The sequence below is a fragment of the Drosophila erecta genome, unplaced genomic scaffold, assembly GCF_003286155.1.
Source record: "Drosophila erecta strain 14021-0224.00,06,07 unplaced genomic scaffold, DereRS2 tig00000021-arrow-pilon, whole genome shotgun sequence".
Lineage (NCBI taxonomy): Eukaryota > Metazoa > Arthropoda > Insecta > Diptera > Drosophilidae > Drosophila > Drosophila erecta.
In genome coordinates this window covers 10,829,716-10,852,676 of record NW_020825198.1, presented here as the reverse complement: position 1 = coordinate 10,852,676, position 22,961 = coordinate 10,829,716, and the positions used below count along the sequence as shown (strand labels likewise).

The window sequence follows — 22,961 nt, the reverse complement described above, 5'->3', positions numbered from 1 at the left end:
ATTCCGCCAGCCGACCCTTGCAGGTGCTTAAGTTTTTGAAACTTCTTGGCAACTTTTACGCTGTCTCACAGCGGCGGCTTTGGCGCCATTGTTTCCCATTTTTGTTTTTTACGCTTTGTCCTCGGTATTTTAATTAAAAAACTGTCGTTAGTTGCGTTGCAAGTTTAAATTAAACAGGCCAACAGCTCTCCGCGCAGCTGCCGATGGCCGCCAACGCCTCTAAGCTGCGGCTGCTATCGGTGAAACCCTGAAAACTGGCCTGAAAACCAACTCAGAACTTTGAAAATGCCATTTGGCGAGAGGTATACTGCTAAACTTCACTCTTGACTTTGGTAAGCCAAGCTGAGAACAACTCCTAAAATATGGCTTAGGCTTTAGAGTGCTACAATATATATGGGTTGAAATGGCAAACATTTTTAATTATCTCCATCTAAGTATCTTATCTCTTAAGTCTTATTGTATATACTATTTCTGCAAACATTTCACTGTAAAAATTCTTGACTTGCAGATATCACCGCTTTCTTTGGTTGTGACAGCAAAATGCCCTCATTTTATTGTCATAAATCGAAAGTTATTAAGCCTGCAAATTTCAGCTCTCAACTATGCAGCCTACTGACCCAAAGTTCCATCGAAACTTTATCGAAAAGTCCTGTGGCAGTGATTCGTTGGCTAGTTTTGCACTCGTGCGCTCCTTGATTAACTTTCCGGATTTAACTTGCCCCGATGTCTGACTTAATGGCTACTAATTATGGAAAGTATTGCTAATCACTGAGCACAAATCGCTTTATTAATCAGATTATGTGCAGCTCGTCCTCCGCGCCAGGCGCTGGCAGGGGGCGTGGTCAGCCGCCCCTCTTGCGCTTGATTCGCCATCAGACGACTAATTTGCACATTGATGGCGTCTTTTATTGAGGCTTCGAGCCGAGTCGAGGCGAGCTTTTCGGCTGGCCAAGACGAGCATGTTGATTGGCATAATTATAGCCAAGTTAGTGCGCTCGTACGTGGCATTATGTGTGTGTGTGCTTGTGTGCGTGTGCTTGTGCTCTTGTGCAGCTGTGTGCGTGGCTGTCCTATAACTCTATTTCATTAGTTGTGCAGCCGGTGCCGTCCCACGAAATCTGCCAGGATAGATCTGCATTATCCCACTGGAAAGCAACGCAACTCAGGAGGACAGAAGCCATAACAATCCAATAGGGATATACGAAGATACCAATGCTCTGAGTTATTTTAAAATAATAAATTAATAAAGACATCAATTTCATATTAAATGAAGAAAAATGTATACAAGGCAGCAGTTTTCTTAGTTATATTTCTTTTTATGTTAATTGTAAAATAAGTGCGAGATAAAAATATGTATATTTTGATAATTTTTGCATTTTACAATTTATATTTTGATTTTACAATTTTGCCATTTATATGTGTGCTTATTACGACAACATATTGAAGAGGTGATCATATGAATGTGATTATTTTATATTATTAAAAAGGAATATAAAAGTGCACATAAAAAGTAAGCTAGACCAATCGAAAATAAAAGCTGTTTTTAAGAATCCTTGACACAACATTAGTCGGAATTTACCCTCCACACTGATTATCTTAATTAGGCAATCGAGAAGTAAGCACCATATACCCCCAAAAAGGGTATATAAACAAGAACAGCAACCTAATGAATACATGGTAATAAAAGATAAGCTCCTCGTGTGCCGGCATGCGTGTTTTGGATCCGCAGATGAGAGGGGCTAATTCGAAGGCTAGGAGCATTGTAGCTCCTCGCTCCAGATAAGCAGCGAAACCCGGCTCATTTGGCTAAAGTGCCAAGCGCAAATTGTATCGGGCTCTATCTTCAGCTGAAGCAATGTGCTTGGCTACTCCTGCAGCGCACGAATGAGACGCATATTAACTGAATTTCAGTTCGAAACTAAACTCATTAAATGATGTTGCTTGCCTTCAATAAGCTCCGGGCACAAATCCCAGGGGCACTGGCATCGAGTGGAATGGAGGACGCCATGGGTATGGTAATAGGAGGAAGGACTATTCAAAAGCCCGTTGTACACGATTGTAATCACACCTGCAACTATAAATTTGCTACCGGGGATTTGCATGGCCAACAATTAAATGAATGGAAAACTTTGCATCAGTTGAGGGGAAGAGAAAAGCTCTTGTTTTCATTTATGTTGCTTTAGCATGTTAGCTTCGATGGCAGATACTTCGTTTATGCGCCAGAAATGAAGAATACTCACATGCAGTACTTGGTAGGTAATGTACAAAATAGATGGAAAAAATTAGATATATTTAAGCTCAGTTTTGTGGGCTTTCAAAGGACTTAGCATATTAACCAATTTTGTGTGACGTGTAAACGCCGCGCAGGAGATGGAAAAGTAGGAACTCGCCTGCAGGAATTTGACTGATTAGCCAGTTTGAAATGGCGTTGCTGCAAATGGAGCACGTGCCTGTTGGAGAGAGGAATGAATGCTGGCAGGACGAAAAGGAGGAAGCAGTGCGGAGCAACGCTTGGGGAATTCGCTGATGCCGATGGCGATGGCGATGGCGATGGCGGAGATGAAGCTCCACTCTGCATGGCAAGTGCACGTTTTGTAACGAATTGAAAACATTGTCGTCGCTGCGCATTCAGTGCCACTTTCCTCCTGCCACGAACTCACTGCACTGCACTCCACTACACTCCTTCCATTTAGCCATTCATTCATTCATTCAGTCATTCAGTCACTCATTCACTCATTTGCTGCTACATTGTTGCGAGGCAGCCAACAATGATGCCATCTAATGAATGTGGCAACCGTTTCGACGGCAACCGAAATTCAAAATGACTTTTATCGCCTTTAAGGGACCAGCGCCCAAAAAAGTAAAAAGCTAAAAAAGAAAGAAACAAGTATTCACTTGACAGGCGCCCATCAAAGCCTTAAACAAACATTGACTGCAGCAAATGGCATTTGCAATGGGAATTTCTTTCAATTAAATTGACATTTCTGCATTTGAGCTTGAATGAGTAGACAGCTTGCAATTCCACTCAAAGATGAGAGTTCTGCGAATTTCAGAAATTTCTCGTTACTTAAAATAAGACTAAATGACTAATTGAATTGGATAATAATAATTAAATAATAACTCTTTTAAACCAAATAATCCTCTGGGAAGAGAACCAAAAATATTAGTATCTTGCCTTAAAACGATTGGTATTTTAATTAGGAAGGTTAAATAAAAAAATGTATTTTAATAGTGATGGATAAAATGTGGAATTAAACACTTCTTATTTTTGAGTGTGGCCTACATATAGATAAGCTTGGTGATCAACTATCCTGGGTATTAAATACAAAAATGAATATCTAACATGGCCCAAAGGGATTCCTTCTGTTGATTGCACTGCCATAGAAGTGAAGCCAATCCAATTCAAATTTACCAACTCGGCTAAGTAGCGCAACGAAAAACTGCAGCGAAAAGTTCAAACAATGTGCGGAATGGAAGGGGATATGGCTGCGAACCCACGAGTCAAGCATCAAGTTTTGTTGATTTTGGTTCTGCGACTTGGTGCCACCCAACTACCAACTACCACCTATCAACTGCACCCACCGCCCATTTCCACCTACCACCCACCACCCACTGCAATCCTTTTAGCCTTTCCGACGCTGCATTCCGCTTTTTGTTAATTTAGCATAAGTGACGAGTGAGTGACTCTTGGTAAATGCTTTTGGGCAAGGGCGCGAAGATTGATTAGAGCGTGAAAATTGTTGGCATTTCGCGGGTTCCCCTTTTTATCACTCCGCCAACAGAGTTTCAGTGGTCCAGCTGAGCCAACAATTGATGACTGTCAATCGTACATAATTAATAAACGTTTAATTCGAAAAGTGCTCTGCATAATTAATAGACTTGCTGGCAAATAGGCGTGATAAATATATGGGCATCGGAAAAAACTGTATGCATTAAATATACATTTTTAATAATTATGCTTTATGCATGCCGCAGTAACATTACGTCTGATTGAAAGTTTTATGCATCGGCCATATGCGCAATGAATATATAAAATTTAAATTATATTCAAGCTGGAAGAAGGGGTGTTCCAGAAAAGAATTGTTGCAATTTTAGGTGGGCGCTCCAAACATTTTTGTATGAATACTTCATAAAATCCAACAAAATATACGCTCGCAGTCATTGTAAATGTATAACTTACAGTATTTGGTTACCTATAAATTTGCAGTATCAATTTTAATCGTTTTATAAACTAATATTACGTGTTAAATATGTTAAACATGTTTAATATTGCATTTATTACAAGCTGAAATGGTTTTCATATATATTACTGACATAGATTTAAAACCATACGTTTTAAAAATATTATAGGTTTCTGAATTTTAAATTTGTCGCGTGCAATTAATGTCGATATTGATTAAGCCAATCTTCCATCTTTACCAAGTCAGATTTACCTCTTTTGATGATGCTGATCCAAATGCAACATTTCGAGATTCCTAAAGCTCGTATAAGCCCAAGCGGCCTGTCATAGACGGAATACTGTTGCGAAAACTGATTGCTTTTGCATTGGCCAGTTTCCCGTCCAATAGCCAGCAGTTGAGTACGCTTCTTTGCAGGCATCTTATTCGCATTGCACTTAATGCTGGCTAATGGCCCAACAACCTGACAACCATGAGACAACAGCAGCAGCAGCAGCAGCAGCAGCAAACATTTTGAGGGAGGGTGGCGAAAGGGGCATCAATCATACGCCACGTAAACCGCAACCCGAAAGCCGCCAGTCGAAAGCCATTTTAAGCTGCATATTTATGGCTAAGCAGGGCGCTGCAGCGGCAGTAGCACTTCTAGCTGCAACTGGAGCTATATGCATAGCTATATGGCTTTGGGAATCGGGATGGAGGATGGAGGAAGGAGGAAGGAGGAGGGAGGGGTCACACGGAATTGGTAGGAAAAAAGGCAGCAACATGCAAAAATGTTGCAGCTGCGTGTGCAGCAGACGATAAGCGAGCTGGAGCGGACCGGAGCGGAGCACAAATGGTAAGTTGAATGTGGAAAGCGGAGTTGGGCCGCTGGCCTGGGATCCATTTTCCCAGGGGGATTCCCAAAGGATTCGCAGCCCGACGAGATATGCATGTTAAGTTGCGACGGGCAAAGTTATGCCCGAACCGGGATGCTGGGGCCGCCCCCAGTAACTGTAACTGCGGTTAAGTCAACAAATTAAAACTTTTTCCACTCCCGGCCAAGGAAAATGAGATGGTTTGGGTTTGGGTTTTGGGGCTGCAGTTGGAGTTGGCGAACTCCCCCAACTTATGCACGAGTTATGCGCATAAGGGGCAGTAGACAGCGCAAAGGAATAAAATACTATTTAATTAAACTTTTGCACGTGGCCATTGCATGCTTGTGTTTGCTCAGAAATGTATAATCATTTTAATTCAATTTATATTCAACTTCCAGCGGAGGCCAACACAAATAGAGTGCCAGCCAACTGGTGGCTTTCATTTCAAAACTAATTTGTATATGGCACATTTTCGGGACTGCGAACCACGTGATTTTCAGGGCATAAATAACCGTTTGTGGTCCGAGAATGTTGCTCATTTGTACGGCAGATTGGGGGAAAAAAAAGGGATGCCCGGTAAGGGGTTTCAGCTATATAAATTGCTTGTGAAATTGAATCTTTATGGTTCAGCTGGAATATTTTGGCAGATAGTCTATAAATTATGGCCACCAAGGGCATACATGCACGCAAAAAGTTGTTGGGGATTTTTCCTCTCTCTTATTTTCTATATGTGAGTATATTTCACCCTCCTCTTTTCTTTTTTTTTCCCATGGCCCTGGGAAATGGCTCGCATATGGTGGTTCTTGTTTCGGAGCAGCCTTTGTCTGCTGCTGTTGTTGTAAATGATTATCTTGGGCGTCGTCTGGCGGCTCATCGCATTGAAGTGGCACATTTTGTGGCCCGGCAATGGGTAGAACATTTCTAAATAGTTTCTAAATTAGTTTGCAAATGTTTTTGACGTCTGTTTGCGGCAAAGGGATTGCTACTCGTCCGCAGTGTAACATGTGCCGTATGCGTAATATTATTTTAAGCCCTTCGTGGTGCTCATTTGGTGATGGGGCAAATGAATAATGAGTGGTTGGACCAAGTACCTCTCAATATATCGAAGGTTGTCCCAGTTCCGCTGGCTAAACTTTAAGCATTTACAATTTTCCCCCTTTTTTAAGCTGCGCAATGTGGCGTATACGCAATATGCTAATCAAGCTTTCATTGCATACTTTGCAGCTCATTTGCATTGCGCTCACCCACATTTAACCACACACACACACACACACACATTGGTTTGGAAAAGTTGGCAGTTGGCTGTCAGTTGGCGCATTTTAAAAAACATAAATTTTTCACGTTTCCGGTGTATATGCCACGAATTCCCGCCGCCACACATATGATTGATCGGATCTCCACACGACTTTCACCTTATCATCCATTTGCAGAGCATCGGAGTTCCTGGGCCCGTGATGGTTGTCATCTTCTAGCTGCTACGGCTTAATTCCCTGAAAGGACCTGGCCTTCCATTTAGTCACTGGCCTGGTCCTGCAATATTCATGCAGCTCTCGAGTCCCCGGCAAAGTCAAATCGAGCCTCGGGCCGTTCGCTCGTTTGCAGCTGTAAGTGTTGTAATAAGTGAAGTGTATTTACCCAACAACAAGCCCACGTCCTTAAAAGCTTCCCGTCGTAAGCCCCATTCCCATCTGTACGTATCCTCGGACCTGTGCATCGGCACAAAGTTTACGAAACGTTGGAAAATTGTTTGCGGCCATAAAATTGTGTGCAACCGTAGGTCCGAAAAAGGCCCCTGGGCTGCAGTTGTAATTGGGAATGAGCTCAAACAGACATCGCCCTCAGCCGCTCGGCATTTTGTTGGCTCTTTTCGGATTCGGAGATACACGTTAAGTTTTTTTAACTGTTTTAAATCTTTCGGTCTTCAATTCGATTGGCAATCCTCTTGAAACAATACTGTATGCTTGTGTATTTGCATTTTAATTATATACATTTGTGTGCACTAACAAATGAAGTCTGGCGTTGAATCAAGCAATTTTGCAGTAAATGGTATTTTTGTTGTAGATGGAAAAAATTATAAATTAAATTATAATTGGATACTCAAATATTCCAACCCTGTTATCGCTTGCTAAAGAAACAAGCAAACAATATTTACAAATATAAATTAATAGTAAAGAAAAAAGGAGGGAAGGAAAAATTCTTAATTCATAACACGGAAAGTTTTCTTTGAAAGAAAAAAGGATTTAAAAAATTCTAAATTCCTAAAAGTATTTTAAGCAGACTGTTTTTCCAGTGCACTCGTGCCCGTGTCTTGCTTATCTTTTGGGGCTATCAAGTTATTAAGTTTATGTAATTGTTGTTCCATACCGAACATTTGATTTGGAATGGCTTATGGCAGCTTACGAAGGCGTTATCTTCGGATAACTTGTCCCCAGGCCGTCTCGACTGTCAAGTTTCCAGCTCGGATTTCTGTTTGGGTCTTGGATTCTGTTTCTGTTTCCGCTTCCGCTTCAGACACGGCATAAAGTTTCAAGTTCAAAGTGAGTGCCAAGTGTGGGCTCTAATCAGACTCAGATGTGCAGTGCACTGCAAAATCAAGTGTCAATGTGTTGACTTTTTGTTATTTGTAATTCAGGAGGCGAGCCTGCACAAATTGAGAGATGCGAGTGATGAACGGCAGTCATTTCTATACGTACTCGCATCCCTATTCCTATTCGTATACCCAATCCCTTTCCCTTTCCCATTCGCAGTCAGAGTCAGCAATTTGCTCACATTCCTTTGGCTTTGTCGATGCGCCTTGTCGGCAGTTGATTAATGATGACAAAAGTGGGTGCTCGGTGAAAAGCGGAGCGGAACGTGGAAACTGGGCAAAAGCTTAATCAACAGATGCGACAGATGAGGAAAAACTGGAGAATGGGCATAGCAGCTTCCCTGTCCCATGTCAACCCCAATTTCTGGGCCTCACCTCATCAGCGTTTGACGTTGTTTCGCAGCTCCGGAAAAGTGGGCGCGGCGCTCGGTTACTTTGATGTTCCTCACGTAACCGACCCGCCTGGGCCACGCCCCGTGCGCCTCCGCCCACCACCACCGCAGCTTGTTTCAGCCGTAAGCATAAAAATTCCAGAGCGACAAGCTTTAAAATTGCAGAGGACAGCGTAACCTATTTTAAAAAGGGGCCATCAAAAGCGAACACGATTGCTAATAAAAATTGTACCGGGAAATGGTCATTGTTTTCGAATCGATTACCAGTAAAAGGGTTGACCATAAATCTTGTCTCGAAAGCGATGAATCATTTCGGGTGCACTCTCTATATAGGCCTTTTCACTTGGCATAAAATGTCAAAAATTTTGATAGAAATGCCAATCAATTTGAGGAGCTTCTGGCCTCTGGAAAATATCTCTTTTTGCGTATTTAATTTCGTTTTATGGCATTTTATGGGCGGCATAAGTCAAAAGCGGCCATAAAAAGCGTCTTGCGGAGGCATGCGCTTGTATTACGCATACGCCGTGTTGAACACGCAATAAAAATACCAATTGCAGTGTGTTCGTCCCACAGCCACGCCCACGCCCACGCCCACACACTACGCCCACGCCTCTTTTGGCCATGTGCAAAAGTGAGGGGATTGCCGTTGGCCATTGTTTCGTAATGTGGCTGCATGCAAAATTTATTGTTGATTTTATTTTCAACGTCGTCCTTTTTACACAACACATTTTCCGCTTCCTTTTTGTGCATTTTTATGGGCATAAATTTACAAGCAGCCACCGGTATGGGATCGTTCGGTTCGGTTAGCTTTTCCGAGAGCCACTGCTGGGCACTTGGGACTCGAAGGCAGTCGCCACTCTTGGCAGAGACCCCAGGTGCGTTATTCTGTCAGCCTTGACCGACAGTCAACGAGGAAGTGGTAGTAGGCGGGAAATCAGTAGCAGGCATAAATCCAACTGAAAAGCCACCAGCTGGCTCAGGACAGTTGCAAGTTGAAAAGTTAAATATACACACAAGGCGTTTGTCAGGGCACTCGGAGAAATTCAAGCTAAAGTGGCGATTGTGCTGGGGGAACGGCCAGCAAATTGCACTTAAAGTGCACCAGAGGGGCTTAAATAAATAGCACTTACTCTATAAATAATTAATTTAAAACATTTCATGTAGATTTATGAAATATCGTTGAGGGATATGCTGATGATTTTATTTGAAATTAATTCTTTTATTATGACTCCTCGACTTAATTGTCTGTTGTTTATTATTAAACAAGTAGCTTTTGTAGATTGCAACACTCAAAGTATTCGAAATGGATTCTAATGCCTTTAATTGGGTTATTGGATTATACGTGAATTTTCTACTCCTTTCGATAAAAAGCTTGATGTTTATTGCACTTGTTCTGAGTTCAAAGGAGCTGTAATTTTTCTGCAGTGCTCATGTTTGATTACATGAATTTGTGCTAGGCTAATCCGACGAGTAAGGACCTCAAGATGCTTGTCTTTTGGCAGCAACTCCGGCTGAGCTCCAACTCGACTGGAGACTCGGATTGGGCTGGGCTTTGGAGGTGGGCTTGCGTGCAGGACGCCCATTAGAGACGAGGATAGTGGCAACGAGGACATCGTGGAAGGGAGCTGCGATTCCCGGGCACGTGGCAACGAATATACTCACATATCCTTGCCTGCCTGGAAACGAGCGTGAAAGTATTTTCAGCATTTTTGGCGTAACGCTGAAACGGCCAATTAATATTCCCCTGCTCCGAACTTCGTCCTTGCTCTGCTCCTTTTCGCTGTTTTGAGGCCTATTGATTTTTTGTTACCTTTGCAAACTTGTTGAGGCGCACGGTCGTTTGGCCTGTTTGAGTGGGCGGTGGGCTAGTGGGCGGTGGGTGGCAAAGTGGTCGTGTGCCCAACAATTAAGCCATTTTGCTCGGGGGCGGCAAAATGGCAAAGTGGTTGTGCCATTGGTATTGGCATGTGCGTGTGTGTGTGCGATGTCCGACTGCAATTGATATCGCACCATTGCATTCGGTTTCGTGTAATTGCAATGCATAATTCGGACTTGGCGGTTCAGCGGTTTGTGATGCGTTATAATGCGCTTATGTCCCGACATGTCAGGGAAATCGGAGGCAGCCAACTAATATAATTAGGCAGATAACGTGTCCACGCAAATCAAATGTTGCCACTCACCAGGCCATCAGCTTTGTGTCCAGCGACTAATCGAAAAGATAAACATCTGCGGTGACTTGGATTTCGAATTTATGGCTCTAATGGCGTGGCTTAAGCTTCAGATAAACAATATCTTCAATTTTTGGAGAGCAACATGATTTGCAGATATTCTAGTCTAAATGGCTGTTGTCAGCTATTCTATTAAGGACATAAAACAAGTTTATTTATGGAAGAATAAATCTCTTTTAAAAGTATTTTAATTTGCATATTCAAAAAAGTCGTAGAACTAATTGCGGCTTAAGATACTCAACAAATGCAAAGCATACATATTCGTAATTGCCCAATAGAATTACAAATTGCACATTTTCCGCCACTCAGATATAATAAATGCTCAGGATAAAATCTAAGCCACTTGTTGACTACTCCTGGCCATTGGCAGTCACCAAGTGGCACTGAAAGCCAGAAAGGCTCGCCAACACTGTTGTCACAAAGTGTTCGCACAATTATTTTAAATGACTCGACACAAAAATTAAAAATGCAATAATTGCATAATGAAAGCGTGTGCCAACAAAGTCGAGCTGGCCGACTGGATGGCTGGCAGCAGAAATCGTTTCGGGCATGTGGCCAAAACGGATGAGGCATGCCTCCGCCACTCTTGTGTGCATAATTCAAGCCAAGGGTCGACAACTAACGCCTGGAAGGCGTATCCGTGGGAGGACAAAAGGTGCGGACTCGCAGGACTGGCAGGACTCGCAGGACCAAAGGACCAATGGACAGAAAAAGGTCTCAGAGAGCGGTTGGCATTGGTGTGAACAAAGAGAGCAAATCCAAAGCGGCTTAAATGTGTGCTAAGTGCCGTTGAGCTTATAATGAAACACGACACACTCACTCACTAGCACGCACACCCACTTACACCTGCGCCTACGTATACACACCCCTATGCACGGAGAGAAATCTCTGCGACTTATGCATTTTTAAATCTTGTGCATTTTTCTAATGCTTCAATCATTTGTTTTAAAGAAAAAATGCAATTAAACAGCGCTCAAAGCTGTATACTCTTTTTCCCATCAAACACGCACTATAATTATTAAGTCTTGAAGTTCATAGTTTAGAAAGTGATTTTTTCGCTGTAATATATACAAAGAGTAGACTAGAATCGTGGACCGGGGACACGTAGTGGAGCGCAGTTCCCGCACAACAGCCACACCCACTTCCGGTGTTTGTCCAGGTAAGGCTGGGGTCCAAAACGCAAACCGCAAAAACCGCCAACACATACACATACACAGTCACCAACACCAACACAACAGCAGCAACACACACACACAACGGACACTAGAAGCCCAAACAAAGTAGTAAACTAGGCGCAGCCTCAACCACAAGGAACCACCTCGTTTGTTATTCTCTTTTTTATGATTTATTTGCCAAACAAAATTTCCGTTGTCATCTCCTTGATTGATGGCCCCGAGGTACGGGATGTTCGCCTGTCAGTCTCCCTATTCATTTGAGTGTGTTATTAAACTCATGCTTAATTAACGCAATTATTTCTGCCATTTATTTGGCAGCAGCGATTCGATTTAAGCCACTCAAATTTGACTGAACTGAACTTGGTATCGTTCTGCTGGCACATCCCTCAATTGCTTGTCACTTCAAAGTTATTTTTCGACGCGGCTGGGTTTTTCTATTCACTGAGAAAAATAATATGTAATATTTACATTTACGTACAAATTAATAGTTTATGGTCATAGCTAATGATAAGCTGACTTTATTGGTTAGCATATATAAAAGTGTTAAACGGCTGAAATGCTAAAAGCCATTTAAGAGAATTTGTATAGCACAAATGATAGATTGCTTATAAATTTATATTTATTTTTTCGAGTTATTGATCTGTGATAATTATTTATTTAATTGGGCTACAACGCGTAGTTTTCTTTTTTGTCCTGTGTAATCGTTCCCAAACCAACAGCCCCACTTTTCCTGGGGCCATCAATGTTGGCGTTGTTGATCACAAAAATTGAATTGAATATACAATTGAATTTTTGAGAAATGGCCGCACAGGCAGCCCAGCAGCCATTGCATAATTCCTGTGCAGACAGCTCCAAAGGGAGGCAAAAAGTTGTACGCGAGGAAAAGCATACACACGGGTAAGCGAAGGGAAGGGGTGGAAAGTGGGGGAAAATCGGGGAAAACTGCAAGGTGCAGGCTGAGTTATGACAGTCGTGTAAGGTCACGCCGGCAGCAGCTGTCGGTGATGGGTGGCAAAGTGCGCCTGGACAGTTCCATGCATGGCAAATGACAGTCGAACCCGAACTCGAAGTCGAAGTCGAGGTGTTCAAGGATTTGCCTCGACTCAAGTGCAATGATGCGGCAATAACAGTTGGCCAAGGATGTGCGAGTGATCCGGGCTGAGAGGCTGCCAAGTGCCTGGCAATTGATTGTAAATAGGAAAATGATTACACATGAAATTGGGTTAGCCCAGGCTGTCTACATGGCTTGAAGGGGTCTGGTCGCTGCAAATGAGGCATTGTGTGCTTGTGCTTCAGATAATATTTCACCATTCGAGTCAAGGGGCATTTCAATTAAATGCTGTACGTTCTGCGCTTTAAATGTCAGCCGACCCATTTAATGCACTTGCATTTTATAGAGAATACTGAGTCCACGAAAATATGGTGAGTCTTTGTTTTGGAGCAGCTCCAAATAATTGCGTGGACACTCGGAATTCAATTCAAGACTTGAACAAGGCTAGAATAAGTGTTTTCCCAATCAGCCACGTTTCATTTCTCTTTACCTTAAGCAGCATTTGTTAAGGGTTAAGTCATCGCACAAGTGAAGAGCTACTGTGTCGCCACTAGCTCTCTAAATATTTAGACAATCAAACAAGATTTGCGGCAGGCAAGCTATTTATTTTGTGGTTAAGATGCTTACTCCCAATCGATCCGATGCGAATTGACCTTCCATCGTCCTTTGCTTCCTTTGCGGTGTTGGCAATGTTGCAGCCATGGGAATTTCGTTTACGTTTCAGCTGCTGCCCGATTTTGTGGTGCCGGTGGTTTCGATGGTTCCTAGGGGGCAGCAGGATGTGGCCCAAAAGCAAAGTCAAAGGCGGAATCCGAATGCCGAAAGCCAAGGGAGTTTTTCATTAGACGCGCAAATGAGGTCAAAGGGTGAAAGCTGCTCAAAATGTTGTTTGGATGTTCGATTAATTAGACATTTGGCTTTCGCTTTGAAGGCTATCAAATATTTACACCTTAAAGGCGGCACTGCGCTCTTTGTTCGGATTAAATGCAATTGTAATAGCAAAATGGCATGCGATTTAGTTGGAAATGAGTAAAATGTAAATTAGGTATTATAACAGCATTTAAAAGGATTTTCCGCTAAACTAAAAGTCTGTCAAAGCTTAAAATGCAGCTGCAATTTACACCACTTTAAGGGGCTCAGCACACGTATATTATACACATTTAATTCCTTAAATGCTTAAAAAAATAAATCAATTTTTATTGAAGACAACAAAGTGCAGTGCCCAATTTGCATAATCGAAAATGAGATCTGTGCCCGGGGGGACTTTAAAAAGATTTAATTGAAACGCGTTACGAGTCACGTACAAGGCGCCAACGACACTGTTAATTATAAATATCACTGGTTTGTGTGCGGGAGTGCGTTTTTATTGCGCTGCATCGGCAATTAACAGACAAATATAACAACAAATAACTGCCCAGCCAGCCAGGTTTGCAGATGCTGCGATTTTTATGCCCGGCAATGGCCTGCAGTTGAATTATTGGCGGTTGTCCAGGCCGCAGCTGCCGGCATTAATCCAACACGCTCTCCTCCAGGACACATCCGTACACCATGTGCCATGGCACATCTAACCGACGCGCCTCGTAAACCGGACCCACAATGCCCAACAATGGTGCCCCTTTTCCAGTCCGATTTCATCTACGGTTCGACATCAGCTCCAGCTCCTGGCCAATGGTCGTTTTTTTTTCCAGCAGTGATTTGCGTGCATCGGCATGTCCTGCGAGGATTTCGACCTCGCCGGCCGCTGGGTTTTTCTCGTTGTTTCGGTTTTCATGCGCCGCATATCGCTGAGCTTCTGGGGTATCTCGGTTGTTTGCCCAGTGAATGGTGCTTCCAGTTGCTGTCGTAGGTCCTCCACATTTTATATCACACTAATTACCACTTGAAACTTATTAAACATTTTTCATTTTCATCAAAGGAACTGCCTGCTGCAGACAGCAACAAAATCTAACAAAAGAATTAAATTCTTTTCAACAAGGGCTGCGCATAGGAGCAGTTACTTAATTTATGTTCCAAAAATAAATTAGTCTTCGTATTTAGTTAGAAAACTTTTTTCTACTTCAGATAGATTTATGTATGTATATTTGCAGTGGGTATACATTCGTTGAGAACATTGCAGGACTTGCTTTCTGGTATTTTAGTTTCGCGTCCCTGTCTGGCATTCAATTGAACCGAAACGCGGATGGTCAGCGGGGTAAACCGATGCAAAAAGGTCGAGGGTCGTAGGGGCACGCATACGCACTCTCTGATTGCATCAAGTTGAAATAATGTAATTAGTTTTTGTGCCGCGGTCGGGCAGGATGGCAGGATGCAATTCGCTGGAGTGGGGATTGCTGATGTGGCTTGGGGTTTTTGTACGGAACAAGTTTGCTGTCCTTGTTTTGGGGACTCGTTAGCAGTTTGCGTTGTGGAGGAGAGTTGTCAAAAAGGTGGCTTTTGGGACTGTTTGTTTCGATTAGAATTTGGTAATGATAACCGCTTTGATTAGATGGCGAGCCATTTTGACACCTCTCACTGCTAGTTGTCGTATGCAATCGGATAATTAGAGTGGCGCAACTCGCGTTTAACTTGTTCGCTTGCTGCGCGCTGAAAAGTATGCTATGAATTTGAAAAACATTTAGTATTACAGGAATTAAAAGCAATTTGGATCATTTTGCACTTGTTTATACCTACTAAGTAAATCAATTTCAGAGGCTCTTACGATGTCTTGGCGCACAACAGACAAAACTAATTTCATTCCAATCTAATTACACCACAACTCATAATCCAACAGCTGGACTTACTACTGTAAATCTCCCTGAATCGCTGGACTCCTCTATTATTCCGCTTCCTTTCGCAGTCTGGGCTCCATTTGTGGCCTACATATTTAAGTAACTCTTACATCCAGCTGGCAACAAAAAGTTCTTTTTTGGCCGCATTCCAATGCTGGAATGCTGGACTCGGTAAGCAGCAGACTGGGCAAATTTAATGGTGCCCATTACGCGCCATATCGAATGGCCAATTGTGCCCAAAAAATTATCGCGCCATAGCATGCCATCGCCGTTCGGGCCGTATGCCATTCGCTGGACTGTCAAATAATTAATTAGAAAATAATTGCACGTAATAATTCATGGGGTCCCATCGGCCGGCCGCTCCAAATTGGGCATAGATAGATAGGGAGAAGACAGCAAATAACCCATGGGTAGCCTGCCACAGATTTGGTCCTGCGATTTCCAACTGCCGCCTGATTGGAGTGTGGGATGGCACTTGGCTAATTCCAACAGTTACTGCTGTTAATTTTGTATGCATTCGATTGGGTGCGCTGCGAGTGCCGCATGCCCCATGCTCCCAAACTGTCATGTCGCATACATCCAAAATTAATCATTGGCATGCAGCATAATTTATTATGTCACACAGTGGCCGCATTGGCCACAAACCCAAAACTGCCAGCAGGACCGAATCAAACCAGGGGCTAAGGGCGTTTAGTTCCTGCGGTTGTTGGTTTGACATGGCTCAGTTAAAAATGGAGCTCGGAATCTGAGTACAGTGAAACCAGACTACTTGGTCATATATTAAATATAAATAAATCCGAAAAAAATACCACGTTTGCCGGAAAAGATTTGGTACACCAAGATAACTTGATATGAATTTGAAAACTTTGGCTTAAGCACGCATATTAGTTAATCCCAATACTTTATTCCACTTTCCAGCAGCCAACATATACACCAGTTTGCTCCACTTTAGACTTGTCATGGCTGATAGGCGGTTTTTGGGCTCTTCAATCAAATGCGCAAATTTGTATAATTACAGGCTGGCCGACTGCTGGCCTCAAGTGTTGGAGCCATTTGATTTAATCACGTTAATAGCCTTTGCATGTCGCGGTGTTCTACATATACCTATATATGTGTGTGTGTGTGTGGGACTTTGAGGTGTTAAATGTTTGCGGCTGCATTGTAATAAACTTGCATGCAAATGGCCGCCCATCAACTTTAATTACGCCCCGAGTGGCAGCGAGTTTTGAAGTAAATGAAGAAAAACTGCTGGGCTCTAACGGAAGGTAAATTGATGATTGATGACATTTTTTACGAGTGCGTGTGTGTGTGTGTGCGTGTGAGCCAGGCTAAAATGTTTGAAGAGGTTTTCCCTAGAAGGTGTGAGCCGTCAAAGGAGTTCCGGTTGATGTTGGATAACCAGTCACAAGTCCTTGCAACCACCATGATGGATGGAATGTGCGTTCCATTGCAATGTGTCCCTTGGGTGAGAAAAGAAAACAGGAATCCATAATTTATGCAGGTCTGTCAACGGAGTTGAGGCCCACTAAATGAAAACACAATAGTTTGGATTATTTTGCATTTTTTAAAGTTATTTTTATTGCATTTCTCGCTCTTTCCCTCTGGCTTTCTTTTCAAATGTATTTTGTATGAATCTCAAATGTTCTCCACTTGCTTGCTATTTTATTTGCCATTCACAAACAATATTACAATTTGCCATGGATTGGTATCATGTTTTTTTTTATTTCTTTTTTACTGTTTTCTATGTTTGTTTACAATTTGTCACAACCTTACAAATTGAAAATTGATATAAACCAATAAAATTCGGAATTTGTGTACGTTTATTATTGAAAATTTTCATTCAATAGCTTCCGGTATGTAAATGTCATGTAAATTAAATTTGAGCTGAATTTACCTTTAGTTCTGGTGTGTTTGTGTGTGTTTGCTGTTAGTTGAGTTTTTGTTCTGCGATTGTTGCTAATATAATACTTGTTTATCGTCTCTGCGGTTCTATTATCAATTTTGTTTTGTAAGGTAGCGCCTGAGAACGCGAGGCTTGGCCATTTTTTTTGGAGCCTTGCCCGTTCCTATACACAGTGCTAAATTTAAAAAATATGTTTTTCATTATCATCTAAATGTTTAAAAATCAAAATAGGCTTCTTGAATATTTCCTTTTTACGGGAGGGGAAAACTGTAATGCTATATTCAATGTTTTTGTTTTTTTGGTTTTTTTATATTTTAATTCATATTTTATTTCAATTTGTGTTTTGCATTTGCTCATAAAAACAAATGATACAACTTACAATTTGGCACATCATTAAAGATTAGAGTTTCCATATAATATATATTTATATACTTTATATTTTATACTTTATATGACGCCTAGGCATCTGATCTATGTGAAAGTAAAACAAAAGCTGGCGCTGGCTTATGGTTAGACTACACAGATTACAGAGTTTTTTTGGGGGGGTGGGGGTCACAAAATGGATCGGGATAAATGAAAACTTTATCATATACATCATATATCGTATGTTATCATATAGCTGCGGTGTTTGATTGAGTTGCGTTTTTGCATTTATAATTTACTTGTAGGTTGACTTTCCTCAACGCATTGCTTAAGACAAAAATTGTGTTTTCTTAGTTTTTTCTTTTAAAAGTTTGCGGTGGAAGTTGAGTTCATAATTTAAATGTATATACCATACCGTATTATATTTAAGTTTGCTTTATAACTAGATGGTTTACCTCCTCCTGCCCTTTGCGTATCAAACCCAAATTTCTATGTTTTTCTGTCCTGTGCTCGGGGTGGGCCAAAAAGTATGCTAGGCTTTTTGGCAAACTATTTTTGCGCTAGTTGAAAAATTCATTAAATTTAATTACGTCTTTATTTTAAAATTCACTTGAAAGCTACATTTAATTTGGCAATTGTTGGGTTCGATTTAGTTTTCTTTATTGTTTTTCCTTCCCTTTAGTTCGTCATCAATTACTTATCCATTTGTGTCATCTGTCGTCAGCGTACAAACTAATACCTAACTAAAAATCATTTAAAATATAAACTTTGGCTTTAAAAATGTCAACGTAAATGTAGTATATCAATGCATGATCATGTGAGAGAATCAAACAAAAAATACACCTTAATGAGGGTTCAAGTGTGAGTATGCCGTAAATTGCTTCGATTTTCCAGGACCTGGCCTGTGCGTGTGTGTTGTTTGTTGTTTGTGTGTGCGTTGAGAGGAAAAAGGTAAAATACCATGTCATCATAAATATGTACAATCTGAGACAGTTGCTAGGTGATAAGCTAAATAAAAAACCATCAAAGTTGAAGCTCTTTGGAGTTGATGAAATTTCATTCCTCACTTTTCCCTCATTTCAAGTAATTGGTAGTAGGTTTTTAAGGAAATTCGAAGAACACCTAAAGAATTGCACGATTACACACACACAATAGTAGCTTGGTATTTTTGTTTTTTGTTTTTAGCATAGTACGGTTGATAAACAACTAGTTTAAATTTGACGACAGTAGCTGCCTAAGAATCAAAGTTTGTTTGGTTGTTTTCCATTGAGCATTTTAATCTTTAACATTTGAAAAGTACACAACGTTAAAAGTGGTTTCATTTTTGTTTCGCGTGTGCATTAGATTCGAGTGTGTATAAAATAAATTCTTAGTTTGCTTAGGGAAGTTTCGATTCGGTCTACACCGAAAATGAACAACATCGAAACGTCGTTTCTTTTTCAATTTTTCAATTTTTTGTTTGTTTTGTTTCTTTACACAACACACAAGGAAAGTGCTACGGAGTAAGAGCTAAAAATTTTAATTTTTAATGCTTATTATTCGATTTCCACATCATTCATCAATGGCTTTTTGTCACTGGAAGCTTGACCTTTTAAAACTAATATATATATATATTTTTTTTAATTTTCCATTTTTTTTTGTTGCTTTGCTGCTACGGCGGCATTTAAAGTAAATATTATTGTATATTCCAAGGATATGTCTACGTGTTGATCTTTTGCATTTACCTATGCGCTACGATTTTTTTTGAGCAATTCGAATTGAGTCGTGAGTTGAGTGTGAGTGGTTTTAGCTGCCAAAATATAAAATTATTAGGAACAACCAAGCAATGCATTAAAATTAAATTCGTTGACAATACATTACAATACAGAAATGAGTATTCTTTGGGTAATCAAATTATAGATATGAATCTAAAGTACATACGAATAAATATATATTTTTGTTTGTGCTTTAACAGTTCGCAAATAATATACAATTTGATTTGTTGATGTGGCTGCTGCATTGTTACTTTCCCTTACTAACATACTACAATGCTAATGTTTTAGAATAATTTGTAAATCATAAGGACTAACTTAGTTCAACGAAGATTTGAAAATCAACAACCGAGGGTTTTATATATATTTTTTTGTTTGATGATGTTTCAGCATGAGAAGTACCTAAAACATTGCTCTTTTTCCTGGTTTGCTTTGATATACAAATACAATGCCTATGTATAATAACTATATATCATGTCGGTAATATATATATATATTTATGTATACATACATATATAAATTCTGAACTGCCGCACAAAGTTTCAGCTTTTGTTCTGGTAAAAATCTACGCATGAAGCACATTTTTCTTTTCATTCTCTGCAAAACTATTTTGCAATTTGAATTTATGTTTTAATATATTTTTTTTTTCAATTTTTTTGTTTGGTTTACTTATATAAACTCCATAGAACTGCGTTTAGCGGCGTATATTTTCCTTTTTGGTTTAGCTTTTTTGCTTTTATTGGACGACATTGATTTGTTTATGTTCTTTTTGTTTCTTTGTTGCTTAGCTTTGATTTTCAACTCTCCAAGGACATTGAGCGTCTGTTGTTGGTGTTGTCGTGGCTGTTGCTGGGTGTTGAGTATCCTGCATCTATCGGTTTAGTTGTAACTTCTACTTACTGCACGTAGGGAGGAGTATTTACGTCTAAGTTACTTATTTGCTTTGCTTTGTTCAGATATTGAGCATTTTCATCGAGAGTAGTTCAAGTGCGTTTTTTGGCTGACTGGCGTAGATTGTTCTTAATATGGCGTGAAACGATTGAATCCACCGCGGTACATGGTTGCCTAATGAGAAATGGTCGAAAAAGTGCGGGAAGTTCAGGGATTTAATACAATAAATATATTCGATTTAAATGATACATGTTATTTGTGCTCAAATTAATAATAAACAACTTACCCCGTATCCAGGAACCGGTCCAATGCCATGTCCTAGATAAGGATCTGCATATTCGCGCGCATATCTATAAATATTTTTGTGACGTATGTTTAGCTTATTAGTAAAACTCAATGGCGGCAGTTTCAATTGTTAATGTTATTAAATGATTGATTGATGATTCCAGTTGGTTTTTTGTTATTTTGTGATTAATTATTTAGTAAAAGTTATTAAGTTTAGACAAGGTCTTGCAAAAGTGTTCAATCGACTGACGGATCTCTTCAGTCTTCGGAGTTAGGTTTCTACACTTTACCCAATTACACACATTTATTGTTAAAAAGTTTCAAAAAGAAGAGGTAAATTCAAATAATTAGTCAGATTTTAAATAAAATATTAATCATCACAAATTTGGTATAAATTTGGTATAAATAAAAAGACATTTTGTATAAATAAATATTAATAAAAAGACATTTTGTATAAATAAGTATTAATAAAAAGCTATTTTGTATAAATAAAAACATACAAGACAATTAAGAAATGAGTCTTTAAGATACGTACATTGAACTTAAGTGCCAAACAAATAATAAACATATCATGGTAGAATGAAATAATAAATTATTATAAATTAATGTATAAAACTAAAACGTTTTTGATACCAAATAGAAGGAAATAAATTATAAAATAGGTTTTAGGCAAATTAATAAATACGAAAATGATAGGTTAGATTGAATACAATAGACCCTACATTTAGCAGTTTAAAGTTAAATCTCGAAATAAAAAACATTTGTTGGTACACTTAATTATTAACCAATATATTTTGATTTCCGAAATAGTTGTAATGCCAACTGACATGGTTAGTGATGGTTCTATGATAATACCAACTGATGTCATGATGCAACTGTTAGTGATGGGTTTATGTGTGGGCACGAGGGGCAGCCAAGTTCTGGCTTTGTCAACCCCCTTGTGCTGATGATGTCGGATTAGAATGGGTCTAGGGTGGCATCTAGTGTGTACTTGAACTTACCCAGCCACGGTGGCGTAGCCGGCGAGTGCCGGCTGGGCGGCTGCTGCGGCAGCGGCACCATAGGCGGCCCGGGCGGCTACCGCCGTGTAGGTGGTGGCCGCCGTGGCGTACGCCTGCTGCTGGGCCTGAGACAGCGGAGTCTTTAGCAGCGGAGCAGTGGCCTGGAATAATGGTAAGCAAATGGGGCATTAAACTGGGGCAACTCGGCGGCGGCGACTGAGGAACAGACCCAGTTACAGTTTGGGGGTTTGGGTTTTATATTATTTTGTATTTCTTTTTTTTTTATTTATTTGATTTTTTTGGGTGGGGCGACAACGGCAAACGACAAGACTAGCGGGGGAGTCGGTGAGAGCAAGTGTGGTGAGAAATTAGGAACCCAAAACCAAACCGGGGGAGGCCAAAATATACACACACATAAATATATTGTAACCAAAACCAAAATGAAAGAAAAACGGGTGCAAACAGTGGAGTAGTGTGATTAAAAATATTCTATGTACACTTAAATATCTAATTCAGGTTGATTTCATATTTTTGTATTCCTTTGTAACCGAGCTACGTAGAACCCAAGATGCCAGGCTACAAAACCGAAAAGCGAGGCACGAAACCAGCAAATAACTTATCGTATTGAATTACTTGCTAGGGTTAACTTAAGACTTAAGGCATAGACATACAGTTTAAGGGGGGTGCATACAAAAAGGCATTGAGCAGAACGCAAAATTGTGACAACAATCAAACGGAAAGTCGGGATATCTAGGTGCATATGGGTATGGAACTAGAACTAGATATGATTATTTTTACCAAAACATTCTGTGGAACCGGAATGCGGTTGATCGTATGTGGGTTACTGTTTAGCGTAGTCACAGTGCGGCGCTGTAATTTATGGTTTTTGTTTTTCAATCAGTATTTTATTTTTGTTTTCAAAAGTGTTGTGATAGTTGTTGTTGTTGAGTTGAGTTGAGTGGGTTGTAACAGTCGTGAAAGATAACCAAAGAAGAATTTGTAGTAGTTACAAAATGTATATAGCATCGAGTAATAGGTATTTTATCAAAATAGTTGGTAGTATTAGTATTTAGCGAAAGCAAAAATGTAAAAGAAATCAAGAAAACTAGCAGAAGTACTTCAAAATGATGTAGATTAAGTAGTTAAAGAGAGCGTATGCTTCATAAAGCCACCTGTGGTCACTAATTGAATCCTCGGATTTAAACGAAAACCAAACAAAGGATGCATTTAATACGGTAGAGAGCTTATACACAAGTGTTCAGTAGTTATTCAGACATTGAGTTGAATAAGCTTAGCCAAGCTTAAGTCGAAACAAAAGTAATGTGATTTACGACCAGTTACCAAGTTCGATCTCAACTTAAAGGTGTTACACAGCAAGAAATTAGGACGCGTCGTTAGTTCGGGAAGGACGTGGATAATGCATAAGGGAACTCAAAAGGAAGCGACTTAAAACAATTTATACGTATGAGTAGTAGATAATAACGTTTGTTCCAAAAACCAAGTCAAATGTTTCAAAACTCAAACGGTGTCTTTC

The 22,961-nt window shown here is 40.3% G+C and overlaps 1 protein-coding gene across 11 annotated transcripts in view; it reads right to left on the bottom strand.

Moving 5' to 3' along the window:
* Positions 1-20,186: 20,186 nt before the first annotated feature.
* LOC6546340 (RNA binding protein fox-1 homolog 1) overlaps positions 20,187-22,961 on the bottom strand; it is a 76,996-nt gene continuing 74,221 nt past the window's right edge. For all 11 annotated transcript variants that reach the window (XM_026977567.1, XM_015158422.2, XM_026977569.1 and 8 more), the window contains 3 exons: positions 21,428-21,588; positions 20,428-20,491; positions 20,187-20,315 (listed from right to left, as the gene is read on the bottom strand). In XM_026977567.1, the coding sequence (XP_026833368.1) occupies positions 20,271-20,315; positions 20,428-20,491; positions 21,428-21,588 (270 nt within the window). In that variant the 3' untranslated portion in view covers positions 20,187-20,270. The remainder of the gene's footprint in view (positions 20,316-20,427; positions 20,492-21,427; positions 21,589-22,961) is intronic.